Source organism: Anastrepha ludens, chromosome 4, assembly GCF_028408465.1.
Source record: "Anastrepha ludens isolate Willacy chromosome 4, idAnaLude1.1, whole genome shotgun sequence".
Lineage (NCBI taxonomy): Eukaryota > Metazoa > Arthropoda > Insecta > Diptera > Tephritidae > Anastrepha > Anastrepha ludens.
In genome coordinates, this window is record NC_071500.1 from 115,253,639 (window position 1) to 115,273,990 (window position 20,352).

General features: G+C 35.3%; 1 protein-coding gene across 3 annotated transcripts in view; it reads right to left on the bottom strand.

The window, feature by feature from the left end:
• Positions 1-359: 359 nt before the first annotated feature.
• LOC128860711 (uncharacterized) overlaps positions 360-20,352 on the bottom strand; it is a 41,135-nt gene continuing 21,142 nt past the window's right edge. The window contains exons 2-3 of one of the 3 annotated variants that reach the window (XM_054098395.1): positions 3,238-3,477; positions 360-1,975 (exon numbers count right to left, since the gene is read on the bottom strand). In XM_054098395.1, coding sequence (XP_053954370.1) covers positions 1,857-1,975; positions 3,238-3,477 — 359 coding nt within the window. In that variant the 3' untranslated portion in view covers positions 360-1,856. Of the gene's footprint in view, positions 1,976-3,232; positions 3,478-20,352 lie in introns of all 3 variants that reach the window. The other 2 variants (XM_054098396.1, XM_054098397.1) reach the window with 2 other exon arrangements.

The following is a 20,352-nucleotide window of genomic DNA, read 5'->3' on the forward strand; positions in this document are numbered from 1 at the left end:
TGGTAAAACTTTATTATCAAAATGAGTGTTCATTAACGCAAACGTTGCGCGCATTGCGCCCATTTTTCGGTAGACGAGGTGGCCCTTCCAATTTCTTATGGCCCATATTGAACCATATGGACCTAGACGACATGTGGTTCCAGCAGGACAGCGCTACGTGCCACACAGCAAACGCCATTTTATTCCGTTTCAACATCTACCCGCCCTTATTGAAAACCCCTTTGTGACGCCGAAACTTTCCTTGTTTTATTCTTTATTTAAGAAAGCTTAGTTCTTTTTTAAATTGTATTTTGATATTTTATTTCCAATTTTCTTCTTTTTATACAATATTACAGCATAAAAAAAGTCGTATAGATAATTTGATGAATTCTTACACAAACACAACTTCATCCAACTTACATTCTTACTTAGATATTTAATACTTATAGAAGGCGTACAAACACATATACGAACATGGAAGCGCTTATTGAAATACACAGACACTTACTTACTGTTATGCAGCAAATCTAAAATTTCCCGTTATAATTAAACACTTATTACTATTATGTATTTACAAGCAATCACTTGCCACTAAACATATACTTAAGCGTACATATGTATGTATGTGTGCATGTATATAGTATAGTTGGGGTGAACTAAGCCTAAAAACTCGATACGAAATATAACAATTGCGCCTTTCAACTCCTATTAAGTGCGAACAAATTTAATAAAGTGCACAAAAAATTTGTTTCTCTATTTTTTATTTTTTTACTTCTGCATTGCGTATTTGGTGGCGCTTCGTGTACCAAATTATGCATGACAAGCAACGCGTGAGCAGAGATTAGGGAGCGAGTGCCTGACGTGGTCTGATTATATTTAGAAATTGCCAATTAAAATAAAAATCGAACGTGATTTGGCGTACGTTTTTCTCTGCTTCTTCTTCCCCTTCGCTGTATTTATTTTTTGTTAAGTTGCTTTGCCTTCAAGTTGCCCATCAGCTTATGCAATTTAATACTTTCACTACGGCGCTAAGTAAGCCCCTTAACGGCCTATTATTTGTTTGTTTGTTTGTTTTGCTGGTTGCCCATTTACGCATTTCGCTGCAACAGCGCACCGATTTTCGTTTCGCTCGCTATGCTATTAATCGCCCATTACTAATTGGGCAGCGGGCTAATAATCGCGTGTAAATTATGGAACAATAAATGAGCTTAATTTAATTTCTAGCTCTGTGTTTTATTTAACCAACTTCCTTATATGAGGCTTGCGGCGATAGCGTTCTCTGTCTTTATTGCGCTTAATACACTATGAGTGCTCGTTTTTGCTCTTAAATCTCTACTTAAGCATGTGTGTATATATGCCTGTGCTCACTTAAAAATAAAGTTTAAGTCTTCAGCTTTGAGCGAACGTTTCTTTTCACATATTTGCCTTCGCAGAATTTTCGCTTCCTTATTTACCTATAAAATTAAGTTTTAAAAAATATTTCTTATATTTCGATTTTGTCTTAAGTTAAGGTTTCACTTAAATTGTAGTTGGCAATTAAATTTAAGTTTTGCTTATGAAAACTGTTTTAAAATACACTCCTTGGGAGCAGATGTGCACGTGGAGTTCGTAAACTGATAAAGAATTATCTTAGTTCTTAAACTACTCTATAAAAGTTTTCGTAATTTTTCTTAGTTTTATAAAAGATATTTAATTTTATAGTTTATAACTTCGTTTAGTGTTTCGTATTGCATATTAAGTTATACTTTTATACTTTGAGTTTGTTCAGTGCTCGGCTGTCGAGCGTCTGCTTGACTCTGCTGCCAACTGTTTTTATGGTATCCTCCCATCCACTATTTAATTAGTGAGTTTTCTTACGATCTCCAATTAGGGAGTGCTTAGTACATCATACCCGGATGCACTGCACCGCCTCGCTGGAAGTACACGTTCGGATTACTGCTTAGTGTTGGTTCCAACGTCGTGTAAAGATTGGTCTCATCGGGTCGTATAAATAAACCTGAATGAATGGATAACAGTAAAAATATAAAAACGCATTAATTGAATGATATGATGAAAACGTAAAGAATATGAAGGGGAAACATTTTCTAATGAAAGACTGAAATAAGCATTTTGTGACATAATCTTTGAGCAATATCGACTACTGTAGGTTAGGTTATGTATATCTGGCTAATCTGAATTGATCTCACTTAGACCACAAGGGTCCATAGAGTTACCAATGTTGTGGGAGTCGTGTTATATATAGACTACTGTAAGTGAAAAGTGTGATTCTGCTAAAAAAATTGCAGTTCTTTCAAGAATATTTTTATAAAAGCGAAAGGTGGGAATATCCTGAATTACATGGATCAGGTCGACCGAATATGAGGCATATTTTAACGCTTTACAGATTTAATTTTGCTTTTTTAACTAATTTACGAATAGGTGGGGCTGTCTCTTTGGGGTTTTCCGTGAAAATTGCGGGTTTAAGTTGCATGTTTTTAGTTTGAATTACAATTTTTCTTTTTAGTCATGCGAGTCTTTGGTTCTAAGTTTAGAAAGGCACGTGAAGTTTTCAAACAACTTCAAAATAATTCGAGTGCATTTTTAACTCGTCTGCAAGAGAATTAAAGAGAAGACTTCGCTGCTTTATTAACGACCTGAGCTCGGCCTCTTCGATAAGATTTATTGGAGCATTATGTAGATGAAAACTCAAACGGTTTAACTTTTTAAAGAATGAGTAAATATTCGTTTCTTCGTAGAGCTAAGGTTTTTTAATTTATTAACAAAATATGGAAATATTTTGTTTATTTATTTATTAGAAATATAATTCTGAATAATTATGTAACATTACTAAAGGAACTAGTAGCTAAGATAGTCGTGTTAGTAACTAAATATAATCAACAGGGATATACTTAATCATAAAAAATATGAGCATCTACAAACCCCATAAGGTACTAGATATATAAGTAAGTGTGTAGAATCATGGGAAAATTACAAAAATATGATAGGTGTAGAGTGTATTCAATTCCATATAACATAATATTTGAACAAGATGTTTTTTTAATTAAAAAAAATTGTTAAAAATAAAATTTTTTTTATTTCCTTTTTAAATTTTCTTTTTTACTATATATTTAATTTAATATTTTTTTTTAATGTTTTTTTTTCTTTCTGTATTTAAATTTCTTCACCGAAACTAAACCCCATGCACTTACACTTCGATAAATATATATATGTAAAAGGTATGTATGTAGAAATATTGTAAAAATCCAATACAAACCTTACCTGGATACCGGAGTGTCTGTGCGATATGTGCTTGTGTCATTGACGATAGGGAATTGCCCAATTGTTTGAGTGTCGGTGGTGAGGGCAATTGTGTCAACGTTGGCGGTGGTATTGGTGGTGGCGGTGGTGGTGGTGGGGGTTGTGGATAAAAACAAAACGGGTGCGCTGATAAATGTGCTGGAAAATAGTGATACATACGTGTATAGCTCGGTGGGGCAGCGGTAACCAAGGCAACGCGATCTGCACGTTGCGTTTGTTCAGAGATTTTCACATGATTTTTTTATTTTTAAATTTTTTGTTTTTTGTATTGTTTTATTACAAAATAATTATTTATCGTTTGGCATTTTTGTACACAGGATGTATTAGATATTTTGTGTTGCGTGATTTTTTGACAAATACCATAAAAATATACAATCCGAAATAACACCGAGCAAACACCATGGTTTTGTTTTTGTTTTTAGTTTTTTTGTTGGGTTTTTGTTGTTATTATTTATATAAATTTTTTTGTGGCGAGCAGGCGCGCGCGTTCAATTAACCAAAGCAATTTGCGAGGAGTGGTGGTACAGACATATGAAAATACAAGCAAACACACACAAACATAAGTATTTACGCACATTTTGATTGATATGGGTTTGATGATGGATTGAGGATGATTTTTATTTACAAATGCAAGCATGTAAATCCGTTTAAATGAATATTTTTATTTGATTGAATTTACGGTTTTTGAATTGATTGGATTTATTGAATGACACGTGTTGAGTTATCAAATCAGTTATTCATGTTTTGAACCAAGGTTGCCAATTAATGATAATTTTTTGTATTTAAAATTTGTAATGAGTTTCCGTTTAAGTAATGTATTTATGTTTATTTAACAAGTTGTTGTTGGTTTTTAAATTGGCATGTGTCATTTTAATTAAAGTTACAAGATTTGATGGATGTTGTTGATTTTTGTGTAGTGCGCATTAAACCAGTGAGTATTGATGGATTTGGGATGTTGGTGATGACAAAATGAGTGGTGTGGCAAATAAGATGGAAAATATGAAACAAATGAGTGAGTAAATATACAAATGTGGACGTAATCGACTTGATGAATACTTTTATTATAAATAAAATAAATTAAAAGCTTATAAAATGCTAATTAGCCTAATAAAGGAGACTCATCACAGCAGTTTAGTACTCATTCATTTGAGGTATTTGACTTTTTAATGACTATTTGCTTTACCATAGTTTTTAGGTAGGCAATCTAGGGCTAAGCGCATCTAAATTAAACACTCTGAACTCGGTCGTAACTTAGCCTACTTAGCATATGTGCTGGCGTGTTCTTACTTTTCTTTAATGCGTAAATTTTCATTTAAAATTGCTAGTGCCCATAAATTCATTGCTCTGCGTCTTTTATGGAAGTTGAAGTACCTAAGCTACTATTTTGTGTCAGTTCAACCTTGCAGTCTGAGTATTTCCCTAGCATGGCTACTACTACAAGCATAAATTCATGTAGCACTTATGCTGCTACGACAACAACAACAGTCTTTACAAAATATATGAATTTTTTTGATTTTTCAAAAAGACTAATATGAAATTAAATGACTAAGTTTTTCTAATGAAGCCTTATTATTATATTAGTATATTAGAAGAACAAATAACAAGTAAACGCAATTAGTGCGGGTCTTATTTTCCTGCACCCTTCAAGCACTGAAAATAAATTCCAAAACATTGATGTAAATCGTTGGTAATCCTGCAACAAAAAGGATTTTAAACAAATATATTTCAACTAAACTCTTCTCATGTGCATATATACGCATACATATTAGGGGTGGGATTATTTTCGAATAATATTCGAATAAACATTATTCGAATAAAACGAATAATACTATTCGTTTCAAATAATTCGAATAGTTCATTATTCGAATACCTTACTATTCGAATACCTCACTATTCGAATACCTTACTATTCGAATACCTCACTATTCGAATAGTTTACTATTCGAATACCTCACGATTCGAATACCTTACTATTCGAATACCTTACTATTCGAATACCTCACTATTCGAATACCTTACTATTCGAATACCTCATTATTCGAATACTTTACTATTCGAATACCTCACTATTCGAATACCTTACTATTCGAATACCTCACTATATATTCATTTATATCAGGGAGAAAATGCTTTTAAAAATATAAAAATTACATTGGCCCTTCTCATGGTGCTAATAAGTTTTTCTCGAATTTTGAACATTGTGATTTTTTGATTTGACCGCTTCATGTTTCAATTAGCTAATATGATAATATTTCTTTGGTATTGTTCTTGATAAAACATTGACAGGTATACATACTTATATGTATGTGCATAACTAAATGTGCATAAAAACATCAGAGCGTTTCTAAAAAAATATTTGGTTTTCCCTCGTAACAATTCTTGTGTTTAGACGCCTTAATATTAATATTAGGGTGGCCCGCACTGCACTTTTCAATTTCCCATATAAATTGTGTGGAGAAATATGATTTCACATTTTCTATGTCCGCATCGGTTTTAACATTCTCGGAAACGGATCGAAATAATGGTTGTCTCTCAAACGATAAATATGGAGCCTTAAAATCTTCTTTTGCTTAATCTACAGATTTAGAAGTTATTCAAGGCCAATAATAGGATAGAATTATATACTTATTTATGTACACATGCAGATTGCTTTGAAATTGGTTTGATGCGCAAATGCATGTGTGTATGTATCTATGTATGTATGTAATTTAAAAAAATTTCGCTATAGAAGAAATTAAATAAAAATATCACTTACTTTTTGTTGCTAATGTGTGTACAACAGATACATGACAACAACAACAGATACATACATGACATATGTATGTATATGTACATGTACCTACCCTGCTGAGTGAGTCAATAGTAGGTAGATATTTCTTTGTATATTTAGTTATAAGGCACTATTTGTGATAAATAATTATCATAGTAAATGGTTTTTGAAGTATTTATTTACGTATGCTTTTGCTAACGCTCTTCCTTTTAAAGTAAACAATTTTTTTTAATTCGATAATAAAATATATATTATTTATTTCTCTTAAAAAGAAGTCTGAAATAGATTACGTATTTCAGTGTCACATGAAGTTTATTGCCTGAAATGTCCAAATACATATATAATTCTCATCGCCAGTTACCTAAGCGTATGCATGGTCGTAGGACTGTCTGCACTCGTTTATCGGGCTTAGGTCAGTCAGTAGCAGGTAGAGTATATGGGTATATGTATGTGCATATAATAGTACTGCGAAAAGCAAAAAACCTAAAAGAAAATAATTTCATCCCTCAAGCAAGAGTAGTCCGCTAATCTAAGTAAATATTTACCAAAATATGAAACAAAAACAAAGCGCCGACACAATAAAAGTAGGTAGTATTTTCATTTAACACGTTCCCTGTACGCTTAGCCACATATGGTTCAGTAAACGTGCGCCTGATAAGCACTGATACGTTCCATGTGTTTCATGAACGTGCAGAAGCAAAAATGTCCCTCTACGGTAATGTACCATATGTGTTTCAAGTAGAAATACCCTACATCCGTTTTTTTTAATTATTATTATTACTAAAGCTATCCTATGACTACCAAAAAACAAATTATTCAAAAAACCCTTTTGGACTTGTCGGTCAATTTTGCATTTTTGTATTGCGGCAGGGAACGTGTTAATATAAGCCTTTGCGTGGTTTTTGAATTTGCATACATAGGTACATGCACTTGTACAGAAACCGATTAGTAGTCCGCTAATCTAAGTAAATATTTACCAAAAATATTCGAATAGTGAAGTATTCGAATAGTAAGGTATTCGAATAGTAAGGTATTCGAATAGTGAGGTATTCGAATAGTGAGGTATTCGAATAGTAAGGTATTCGAATAGTGAAGTATTCGAATAGTAAGGTATTCGAATAGTGAAGTATTCGAATAGTAAGGTACTCGAATAGTAAGCTATTCGAATAGTGAAGTATTCGAATAGCATTATTCGAATAAACGAATAAAAAATTCGAATAAATATTATTCGAATTACGAATACCTCTAGAATAAAAGATTTTACTATTCGAATAATTTTTATTCGAATAGTCCCACCCCTAATACATATACATTTATACTACTTTACCTATTATTTACGTGGAGTTCGCTGCTTAAGTCTTTTGTTTGGCCAACTCTCACTATACGCTGAAAACATCAAACTCAAACTTAGATAACAACATAATTTCGCTTTAGCTAAACCTTTAACATAATGACCACTTACTTGCTTTCTTAACTAACTAATTTTTTAACTACAGTAGTTACATCCACCGACTGGCAAGTCGCAAGTGGTGTTACGAGTAAGAAGATCGCGTTTCTTACACTAAATTAAGGTAAGTGCCGTGCGGTGCCCCGATGGAAAGATGCGTCCACCTGTGTTTACTGGTGTAATTAAAATATATTTAGTGAAATCAGTTTTTTTCAGTTCTCCCAACGAAATTGGGTTAATGGTGCAGCGATGCGCCGGCACACTAACACATTAGCCGAGTTGTTGCTCAAATATTCGAAAAATAAATCTCATTAAGTGGCTGAAGCGATTTTGACACAGTACATACCTACATCAATTAGTTATCTGCTTGTTCGCTCTTTAGAAAATTATCTCGCAAGATGTTCAAGAGGAGGAAAGTGTTAACAAGTCTGTTCAAAGCAACTAAATGCCGCGTAGTCAAATTAATAGTTTGAATTTAAAAGTATTTCGCTTTACTCAAACAGACTGGGAAAGTTGATGAAGATTAATGAGGCGATTGACAAGTTCAAACAACGGTTTTATGTGGGTTATGGGAAACACGGTTAAAAGTGTTAAACTTGTATTAATTATTTAGTTCAATGTAAATGAAAAAATACACTTTCATTAGCATATTATAAACAATTTTTTTTGTTGTGGCTTTAATGCTCATTTAATATTGCTTTTGTTGCCACCACAAACACTGATTGGAATATTGGATTATTTGATTAAAATTGTTAAGGCTTGCCACTTTTTATACAAAAAATGGCAGAAAAGCTGTAAAAATCTATACTTCTGAAGCGCGCCATAACTATGAAATACTCACAAATTGCTTTTCATATGTACGCTGTTTCCTTAGGAATCAAAAAGTGTTCCCAATTGACTGCCAGTCGGTATTATGGGCCTGCGATAGGAACATGTTTATGCCTGAATATGATTCGAAAATATTTTATTTCCTAAGTCATTGCTGTGCTGAGCGCTTATGAAAAATCAGCAGCTGCCCTGATTGAGAGTGCACAAATAAGAACCGGGATCATTGACTTCATTTTCATTCAGGTCTGAGAATGACTCGAATAGGGTGTCACTTTGATGAAAAGCATTTTCATCTTCGCAGCTAGGTTCAGCAAAGAAATGCTCACTTCTCGGAACCGGAAACATAAAATGGAGTAACAGTGTCGTGCAGATTTTTTAACAGTTCTCATTACGGTTTAATTCTTTTTCAAGCTGGATTTATTTTTCCCAAGCTTATATTATATAATTGATATGACTCCAGAATGAAAAATTAAAGTGAAAAATTACTCCAAGGTCTTTGAGCTCATCCACAGATTATATGATAGATATGTATAATTTGCGCGTACATCTTTTGGGTGTTTGGCCGAGCTCCTCCTCCTATTTGTGGTGTGCGTCTTGATGTTGTTCCACAAATGGAGGGACCTACAGTTTTAAGCCGACTCCGAATGGCAGATATTTTTATGAGGAGCTTTTTCATAGCAGAAATACATTCGGAGGTTTGCCATTGCCTGCCGAGGGGTGACCGCTGTTAGGAAAATATTTTTCTTAATTTTGGTGTTTCGCCGAGATTCGAACCAACGTTCTCTCTATGAATTCCGAATATATGCCCGAATGGTAATCACGCCCCAAGCCATTCGGCTACGGTGGCCGCCATCCACAGATGGGAGGACATTATTAAAGGTATAAAAAGATGATTGTAGAATATCATGAGATTTAGAGAAGCGCCTGGAAAACATTTTTTTTAATTTAAAGAGATTCAGGAGCATGTACACCAGGAAGCCAGTTCATCAATCAATTAATTTATTTATTGATTTATTTAAAGCCATAATGCACTGAAAAAAAATTATTTAATTTGTTTTTCAAATCAAAAAAAATTTCTTTTTACATTTGCTTATAGATTTATGTATTTTTTACAGACTGAAAAACAGAAACTGAGTAATAAAAATTGTTCGTTAGTATTTGAAAACTATTTTTTAAGACAATTTATTTAAGACAATTCACTCACATTTAGAGTTTTAAATGATTTAAAAAAAGCAAAAAAAAAAATCTTTATAAAAAGGCTTATCTAACTCTGGCTAAATTTATTTAAATTTAAATTTAGTAATTTAGTATTTTTCAGTATTTAAATTGCTCAACATCAGCCTCTGAGTCGCTATTTTGCAACATGTGCATGTTGATATGTGTGAGGTCATGTACGCTCATATGTGCCCCCTTGCATAAGTATTTTTTGCTTAAGTTCCAAAGAAAATGAGCTTTTAATTTCTCAAGCATTTTCCACACACAACGCAATAAGGCAGCTCACAACAGAGCGTAATTGCGATGACCAAATAATGAGCATTAAAAAATTAAAAGCAGCAGCTACAAACTGAGCGCCTAGACCGAGGTTGCTGCTCGTTGTTGTGAACAAACAACCACATTCACACGTCATTGACAGCAGCCAGCAGCCAGAGTGCCAAAGGCCGTAGCAGTGAAATTTCGCAATTTACATTAAATTGTGTTAATGGCACATTTATTGACCGCTAGCGCACAAGCACACGCGCACACATACACAAATAGCATAATCAAAAACAACATAATAAGGCGTACAGTAACAAACAACAGCATTGGCATCTGTTATCTCAATGCATTGCAGTTGATTGCTACAGCAAGAACCGCAAGGGTGGCGCATACACACGCACACATATGTGATTATATATGGAAATGTGTGATTGCCTACTGCGCTGGCATACATACCTACGTATATGTATACTAAGCATAGAGCACATCTTACTTGATTTTTGCTTCAGGATTTCATTACAAATTTGCAGCTGCACTTTTCTTTTGATTTTCTTTCCAGTCATTAGCACCTCATTGCGGTATGCAAGCGCCGCCGTGCGCCATGGTATTTTGCACACCTCATAGGCATACACACGCGAAATAATATACCGATTTGTTCGTTCGTTAGCTTTGTGCCAACTGACTACCCACAATCTTCTAATGCAATTAAGCACAGTTTTCTCCAGACAGTTTCTAGCCAACACAGCTCCTAAGTGTTTAAAAGAACACACGCACATACATACACATCAATGCACACCAGGAAAGATATTTTTTGTTGCTGCTGCTTTTATTTCTTTTACTATCTTATAACTATTTGAAATTCTCCGGCCATTCTTCGCTTTCCATTGCACATTTTTCTTTGCCATTCTTTTGGTGCTGCCGACTGTAGCAGCTTTCAGTCGGTTACTCAGTTGCTGGCGTATGTGGCACCACATATGTGCCAGAAAACGAAAATCTGACGCCGTCGGCCTGCTGGCCGTACGACATACATACACACACATATGTATGTATGTGTGGTTAGCAAATGTGCAGCTGATGTTTGGATTGCTGTATTTCTATGCGAACTAGTTTAGAGCGCTCAATACTTAATGTTGCGCGCTGTGGCTTTTGAGTTTATTTTGTGTGCGTGTGCGTTTTCTTATTCCATTTGCGCATATGCCACAATTTATTGGTTGCATTCGTTAGCGTTTATAATTTGTTATGTCAGTGTGGAAAACCAGATTTATATTTTGTGGGTCAAAACTACTTATGGAATTCGAATGGGTGCAGAAAAACGTGTAATTCAATGACATAACAAAAGACTTGGACAACAAACTTGACATAGACGCGTACATACTTAACTTTGAGTGGTAAAGAGATAAATAATAAGACAAAATGAAAAAAGGAAATATTTATGTATATTTGAAAGAAATTTCACAGAGATTATTGGAGCTCAGTTTGAACCCCAAAATGAATTTGTAAAGATTATTATAGTTGATTTCACTGGACAGCATGTAAAAGTCAAAAACGGAAATGCCTATATCCTTTCTATACAAATTCGTACTTAGGTGTTCGTATAGTACCTACACAGAATGCAAACATTGAGATAGGTCCGCGTATTCAATTTCTACTTCTAAACTAGAGCTGACCGCTATTAACAGCGAAATTGGCAGACAAATCAAAGGACCTAAACGAATTTTGTTATATTAAAGTATAAGTTTCAAGTAAACGAAAATTCACACTGAGAGTTTTCAGAATTTTTTCGGACGCAGTCCCGTGTATTTGCTGCATTTAACGTCTACTGCACATTTTTTTATATGGAAGAAAACACCCAACACCGTCAGCAGGAAAAATTGTAAAAAATCCACGTGAATTTTAAACAATGACAAAACTGCATATCCGATATTTTTCTAAAAATTATAAACAAAAATTTTGAAATTTGGATGGAAATTTTATGAATTTTGAAAAATTTTAAACAAAGCTCGAAACTTTTCTTTATATGGTTCTTGTTGTTGTATGAGCAATATTTAAAAAAACAAATAATCGATATCAGAAAATAAATAAATAATCTTCAAAACTCATCAGTATGTGTCGCACACTTTATTTTGGCGCTGACGGTATATATATAATTGGCGCTTGCATTCTGTTTGGGTGTTTCGCCGAGCTGTTCCTCCTATTTGTGGTGTGCGTCTTGACATTTTCCACAAATGGAAGCACCTATAGTTTTACGATGCCTCGGAACAGCAGACGGCACCCGAGTTCCCAACGAAACAATGAAATTAACCAAAATCTTTTTAATCAAAATCCTTTGGTGTATGAATGTAGGAGTTGAAAATCTAACGAAGTGCCGATTGGCAACGAAACGCAAAACGAGTAGGTTTTCGGGGGACCTACTTTAGGAAGTTGTACCCAGATGTTACCTTTTTGCCTCATATTGCCTCGATAGAGTCTGGTATTAAATTCCTTACTTTTAGTACTTCAGACATGCCCTTTTCCAAGCTACTTATAAAACATTTCCATCCTATGCTAAAAGCTTCCCGTTGGCGCCTTTTCATTTCTACCTGCGGAGCGTCTGTGTTGCTTTGGGAATTTTTCAATCACAATCAGTGATATTTTTTCTTTAGTATTCATAGTCTATTTTTGGCAACTCATACTTTTATTATTTTCCACACTAAACAAATTTTTCTATTCCTCTACCAACGTACGCCGATCATCGATCTATGTGTCCGTCTTTCTGGTCATCGCTCTTCACGTGCGCGTGTAATTGTAGCTGTCAGTTGGAGTAGTTGTCGCTGTCTGCAAAACGTCAACAGTGACAACTATCAGCAAATAAAAAAGACAGCGACTACAACATCAGCAACAGGCGAAAAACATCAACAACATGACATAAAACATTTTCATGGAAATCTAAGTGAAAACCCAACTAAAAAGGAAGAAGATGAAGAAAAAATAACTCACGAAACAGGCAAGAAGTGATCTGCAGCATAAGCAACTACCGCTGCAAGAACAAAAATAACAACAATAGCTAAGTAACGACAGAAACCAGCAACAAATGTGCAACAAATCAGATAGAACATCAAAGTCAAAGTCACTCGGACAGGTTGACCGAACGTTCAGCATTGCCTTGGTCGCCGCTGGCACTTTGCTGCTGATATTGCTATGGTCGCTTTGTTGGCCGCTGCTCGTCCTCAGGCCAAAACGGGTAATTTTCGACTATTTTGACTACAGCGAGTGGGAGTTTGACAGTTGAGTAGCGACTGGTCGCATTCGGATACTGGCAGCATTTGTGTGTGCGCACTTGTGTGGGTGAAAGGAGGAAATTAACAGCCAAACAATGAGTTGCAACAATTTCACAACAATTTCCATGACGATGGCAAGCTGAAAAATACTAGTAACTATAAGAAACAGTAGAATAATGGCGAGTTGAAAATTACTACTTAAAAAACAATTTAAAATGCAATTCTGCAGCAACAAGCAAGCGAACAGCAAAAGTGGTGGACTTACGTGATGGTGAGGGCGGTTGCGGGTGATGCAGTGGTGTAGTGGCATGCAAATCAACAGCCTTTAACAATAGTGATGTTGCAATTATTTTGTAGTTTGAAATGCTTGAGTGTAGGTGTGGGTGGTCAAAAGAATAACAGGGAAAATAAATATTCCAATCTACAAAAAGTATACTATTATATTCGCAAAGACCTATACAAAACAAACACACACAATATGCACAAATTGTATCTTATATTTCTGTTGCTTCACGGTTTAGAGTATCCCATGATTTGGAATTTCATTTCATTTATTTGTTATTTCATGTATTTGTGAATTATAGCTGCCCAATAATACAAAATCTATTTTTGTAAGCTGTTTATAAGCCAATGAAAATCTTGAAACTACCAGACGTCCCTACTTTACTGACAACAACGACATTAAAAATATAAATAAATTGATAAAAATTCTGACAGTGTTGGGGCTTTTGGTAGAAGTTTTAGAATGTCGGTCGCCCCGCAAGAGCCAAAGAATTTTAAGCTGAGCAGATATCTAAGACAATTTATCGCATTAAAAATCGTCCCATTGCTTGAAATTGGCGAACTCTGTTCTCTTCAAATGAAAACATCTTCTTAAAATAAGACTGCCATCTAGAAAGAAAATAGTCCAAAAAATTGCGTACAATAATGGGTTATTTTTCATCTCATCTTTATTGATGACCGCAATGTTTAATATAAACAGTGTAAATGGTATTTCACGGCTGCATATCTGAATACTTATTTTCTACAATTTAAAACCGAGTGAGTCAAATTCACACACACCTCACCTCCGCTCGTTTGGATCAGCAGTTATAAGTTTTCGCTTTATTTATTTTCAATTTTTTTTTTAATAGTGTAATAGTTTTTTCTCAAGTTTTCGCTCAGTTTTTCATTTTAGCCAAACTATCACAGCTGCGGCATCAGCATCGCCGCTAATTGGCCACGCTTTAAGGTCGTTGTCATCAGAGTCGCGGTCGCGGTCGCGGTCGTCATCAATTTTTGGTTCCTGACAAACAAAAAGCAATAAGAAGTTCCTCGATGCAGACAAACTTAGTACTTTTTCGTGGCGCTTCAAACAACAGCAACAACAACAATAAAAAAGGTAAAATAATGTCAATTGCAATCAAAAGGTGAGTGTCTGCAGGGCGTTCCATACCGCCGCCGCCAGCACAAGTAAGCGTGACTAAAGCTCACAAATTTTTTTTGTACAGTGTTTTAGTGATGAATTTTCCGCGTTTTGCTTTTCTTATAAACTTTATCGGCATCGACATTTTCCAACTGGGCGAGCTTGGCCAAGCGGCAATCCGACCACTACAATTTGCTTTACCTGTGTCATAGCAGTTTTTCTTCTGACTTTTTTAACAATTTGTTGCCTAAAATTAAAAATTTCATGGAGAAATGTGCAATTTGGTAATTAGTGATTTACTCTGGACTATTATTGCCTTTTAGTTTTCAAGTTAGCTGCTTAAGTCTTTGGTGCGGTGACGCGTGCGGAAAGAAATTAGAAAATTAGGTATTTAAATAAAAAGAGAGGGTAAAATGTAAATAAGCAACGACTTATAAAACAACTGACTGAAATGTCATTAAACAACTTTTTTTATGTATTTCAAAATTCAACTATGCTATGTTTTGCACTGCTGAGGATTTATTTTCTTCTTTATTTCTAGTTTTTACTTTTATTCTTTGTCTACAAAAGGGAGGTTTTAATTGTTCTTTTTTTAATGATATGGAACACTGGCAATTATTTTGTATCTCAATATGACTTAATATAGTATTTCAGATTTACGGAGCTTAAAAATTTGTATCGTTATGAACCAGAAAATAAATTTGAGAAAGAAAATATGTACCACTCAGGTACACAATGACTTTTAAAAGCTGCGGATTTAAATAGTTTTCTTAAGGACTTTGTCAAGATTTTGTAAGCTTATCAGTCGAAAAAATATATAAATTATTTAGACTACAAAGCACACCTTTTGTGAGCTAATTTACTGCATTCAATGCGCAAGAAAAATATTTAGATATAAAATTATGTGGTTTATTCAACTACTACTAAATCACTTATCCAAATGGCCTTGGGTGCAGTGATATTGTCATGGCTTGAAAATACACGAGAGCTACTCTTTGACAAAGCGCACACTTAAAATACATAAACATACTTCAAACAATTCAAAATACTTGAAAACACAGATTCATGCAATTCCGCTTCGAAAACAAAAAGCCAAAAAAAACAAATCTCAAAAACTTGTTAAGCTCTGTTGACGCCAAACTTTTTATAACCAGCGCTGGTTGAATAGTAAAATTTTTTAGTATTTCGAAATTTCTACAACAAATGTGCTGAAAATGGGTGCTGGCACATCGCACAAGTTTTAAAAACTATAAACAGTGACACGCCCATTTTTCAAATATCATATTTCAAGAAATCAAACTGTATAAGTTTCCTCCATTGATGGCCATTCACTATTTTACTAAATTAGTTAACAAAAATTACATTAAAATATTTTCCACCCAGCAGCCCATGCGAACATAAATAAAACAAGCGCTTTTAATTATTGAAAAACCCCAAAGAAAAAAATCGAAAAAAACCAACCCTTTATAAAACACTTCGGGGCTGACAGAATTGATATTTACAATATCATTAATTTTTCTTACATACATGTACGTATGTATGTATGCATACAAATAAAAACGTAAAGACTGCCATTGTGGATCTTTAAAGAAAAGCGATGCTGAGAGCAGCCAAGCAGAAGCCCAAGGAGAAGAGGAAGCAGAGTTGATGGCGAAACGTGCGATATATCTCGGCTGTGGTCTCACGTTACTCGAGAATGACATGACAAAGATAATTTTTTTCTTATTTCAAAAGTATTATATATATAATGCTGTAGTTATTTTATTTATTTTTTGTTTTTTTTATTTTCTGTGTTTTACGGTGAGTATATCCATGGCTGGCCGGAGTTCATTGTCAAGGACAGTTGCTATTTACTCGTTTTTGGAGCTACTATATATGAGTATAGGTTCGTAAGCAACTCATTTAGTTTTTTTGTTTTTGTTACTTTTTGCCTCCTCATTGTTGATGTTTCTTTGCACTTAGCGGCAAAATAAACGTTGTCACCGTGGCTCTTGTTGCGGCCTATTTAAAACTTATTGAGGCATTCATTTTGTTCTGTTATTTTGTTTGCTATCGCTATAAAAATCAAACGGAAATAATTTGGTCACATAATTATGGAAAGACTGGCTTTCATATGTCCCTAAATATAGATTTTTGTTTGTGTCATGCAACGAAAGCTTGTTTTTTTTGTATCAATTATACTTTAAAATTGCAGAATATTATACTAAATTTTAAGAACCTATAAGACTGCTTGCCCGCAAGTTTTCTGAAGATTCTAACTGAGGAGTTGGAAATTTTTATAAAAATTTAATTTTTGTTGAATTTCTTTAATACTTGTTTTTATTGTAATCCAACGCATATTTTTATAAAAAGGGCATAAGATATAAAAATAAAAAAAATAAATAAATAGTCCAAACTTGGCAAAATGGCTATTATTGAGTACACTTCTGTATGTGTGAATGGAAAAATGCTGAAATATATATATTTTTTTTTTCTTTTTTTTGTACCTTAATTCGTAGACCATAAATTGTAAATTTTTTAACTAACTGATGGCTAAGAACGGACTAAGATACCCTTTGACAAAATTAAGCAGCGCTATAAATTACTATACTTTTAAAAAGAAAGCATTTATAAATATTATTTAACTTGCAAACTTTTTAATTTTTATTAGAACAAATTTGTGTAACCTACTTCCATTTACTTGCTAGTATTTCTTATTTATTGACATCAAGGACACCCTGATGCCAAAGCAAATAGTTCACTTCATATTAGTAAAGCCGAAGGAAAATCAGCAGCGTGCATATCAGCTGTAAATAAAACGACTATTTCAATAATTTACTTTAAATGACTCATTTTACTATACAGAATATAAACAACTTGTAACAATTTTACAATCAAAATCTGCATGCAATCCTTAGCAATTACTTGGAGAATAAAGAGAAAATTAACCCAGTTGCGCAGTTGTAACAAGCTCTGTGTGCCATCCACCCAACAACTGGGTGGCCATTTTCGGCACATAAAATTTCTCTAGCCAACGGCGCGCATCGGTACCAGCGTACCAGCAGCCCAACAGACCACCGAACAATCTGCATGTCTGACGGCATTTACATTCGATCGATCAGCGTAACAGACGGTACAAGATTAAAGCAAAAGGCTGAGTTATTGCTAGCGATGGCAGCGGCGGTGGAGTGTGCAGCATCCTCAGCCGACACCGATATATTTAACAACTTTATTGGCAAGCACGCGAGCTTTATTGCGACCGTTTCATTCAATGCTCTTAGTTATTGCAATTGTTGTTGCATTATAAGTGAAGTTCAACTTTTGTCTAAAATAGTAATTAATGCAAAGCCTTTGGAAATCAAATACAAGAGGTAATAAAAAATAGTAGAGCTCTTAATGCCAAACGGAGGAAATGAAGACTTCAGCAAATATATGAAAAGGTAAAAAGAGGTCAGCTAGCCCCTTTTGCAGTGCAAATAAATTTAAAGAGCTGCTGGCAAATTCGGATGAGTTAGTAAATTACAAAAACAAATTCACTGTAGAGTTGGTTTTGTTCATCTAGAAAATAACCACAGTGATAGCTTCATTTTCCTACTTAATTTATTTGTAACGAGCGCACCGCTAAAGTGGGCAAATAAATTTAATTGAAATGAAAGCCTGCTTCCTTAAATTCTTCTTGAATGCAAACGAAAAACTTTCTCTGCCACTATCCCGATCCCACCAGAGACTACGATGTTACTTCTTTATATATCTGACAGACTTGGAATCTCCAACTGCCTACAGGCAAAGTGTGGTATGCCAAACAAGTGGGCCATCAGCCCTAAGTGAGCCCCTATACATTCATGTGGAAAGTGGCAGTCAGCGTAACTTAACGCTTCAAGAAATGTGTTTTGATTCTTTTGCTTCAGTTGATTTTTTTGCGAGTTATGATATGCACTTTGTTTCAAGGCACCTTCGGAGTTTCACTGCCAGTCGCTCAATTTTCAATATTTTGCAAAAAAAAATTAGAGAAACACATTTGAATTGTGGCAATATTATACAAAAATTGATTGAATAAAATTAGCGCTATCTGTTTTCTAATGTGCCATTCGAACCGAATTAATTGAAGAGGAAGTACCGAAGCACATAAATACAATCGCAAGGAGTTCTACATCCAGTAACTTAAGTAATACCCGCGTGTATTTGCCAAATAAAACCTCATTATCGCAATCGATTGGAAAAAACCACTTTGGTATGCCTAGTGAGTTCTTAGCTTAAAGCCCCATTCACGAAAATTTCCATTTAATCATAAACACAAAATGCAATAAAAACCGCGAGTAATAAATACGAACAACACCGCCAGATTAGTTAAAAGCTATCAACAGCGCTGACTGGCATAAGGCAACTTTTCAAATGCTGAGAATAACGGCGGCAACAACCACAGGAACTGCTGGAAATACTACAACACTTCCGTTATGACGGCATTATTGCATCCATGGGCGGGTAGGCGAGTGCAGCAAAAACGCGCATGTGTACGTGCATGATTGGCAAGCGCCAAAGTCATAAAATCGAGACTGTGAAAATAAACATTTTTAATCTGTGGCCGTTGCGCTTAATTAGGCAGTTGCATAAGACCCGCTGCTAAGACAAATTTTATTGTGGTTGTTTCCGCTAATGCCGCTGCTTCTGTTGCGCTGGTCATAGTCAACAACTTTGTTACAATTGAATTGAATTGAATGGATAGTAGACGAGTGGCTGACGGGCCGGCAGTTCAACCGGTTCACCGGTTGTTTGGCGGCAATAGCGGTTAGGTGCGAAAAACACTTAACCGGTTGTAGTGGCTGCATTGGCTCGCACACAAGTTGGCCAGCGACGATTACAACATATGTGCCAGCAGTGCCATTGATGGAGCGGATGGGGCAGCATTGCAGCACAGCGACCTGCTAAACGATGAAGATATCCTCTTCCTCATCTGCAACATCAATATTAGCATCAATTTTTTAGCTCACTGTCGCTCCAGCTTTTCCACGCTTCTACAAGCATAAAAATGTTTTGCACATGAGCCACAACAACAACACTGAACGTGAATAGCTGCGCATTCATCCGCACAAGCGCCTGTGCTGTTGGTGGCTGCCAGAGCCACTTTTTGAATTCACTTTATCAATTGGCAATCATAAACTAATAAATCAAGTTTAAACACCAACACGCAACTACAACAGCAAGCAACAGTAACAACATGTTGCTAGCAGCAAATGTGTTGCTTGTTTTTAGTTGGACGTTGCTGCCTGCCAGTCGCCAACTGCCGTTTTATTTCGTCATTGAATGCATTTGTTCATTCATTAATTTTTCCGCTGGTCGCTCGCCGCTCGCTCGATTGCTCGGCCACTTGGTTACATGACAGTCCGGTGCTGCGCATGTGCACTTGACATTGCCGGTAGTCGTCTGCTGCAGCAGACAGTCTGCTTGCTTGCTCATCTCGGCCGAACCGCGTTTATGCGTCGCAAAAGCAGCACACGGAAGGCCACGTGGGGGTTGGTGGAGAGGTGAATGGTAGCTTCTTCTTGGCAGCCGGTGTAACCTGTTCGCCTATTGGATTTCAGCTTTGCGGCAAGCAGCAACAAAAACTGTACTGCCACTTGCTGATGGTCGGCGCTCACAAACCACCGCTATTGGCCGCGTTTTCAATTTCATTTTGCGAATTTTTCTGCTCCTTGTGCCTACAACTTGTTATAGTTGGCTTTTATTTATTTATTTACTCATATGCACGAGGAGCGCGTGTGTGTGTGTGTGTGCATCTGTTTGCTGTGGTTGTGCGATTTGCCGCTACCGCTGTTGTTGTTGCTGTTGCTGTTATTATAAGTTAGTGCAAGTATTAAATTTCCTGCCACTTAGTCGCTTTAGTTTAAATGCACGCATACAGGCTCGCGCTCATGAA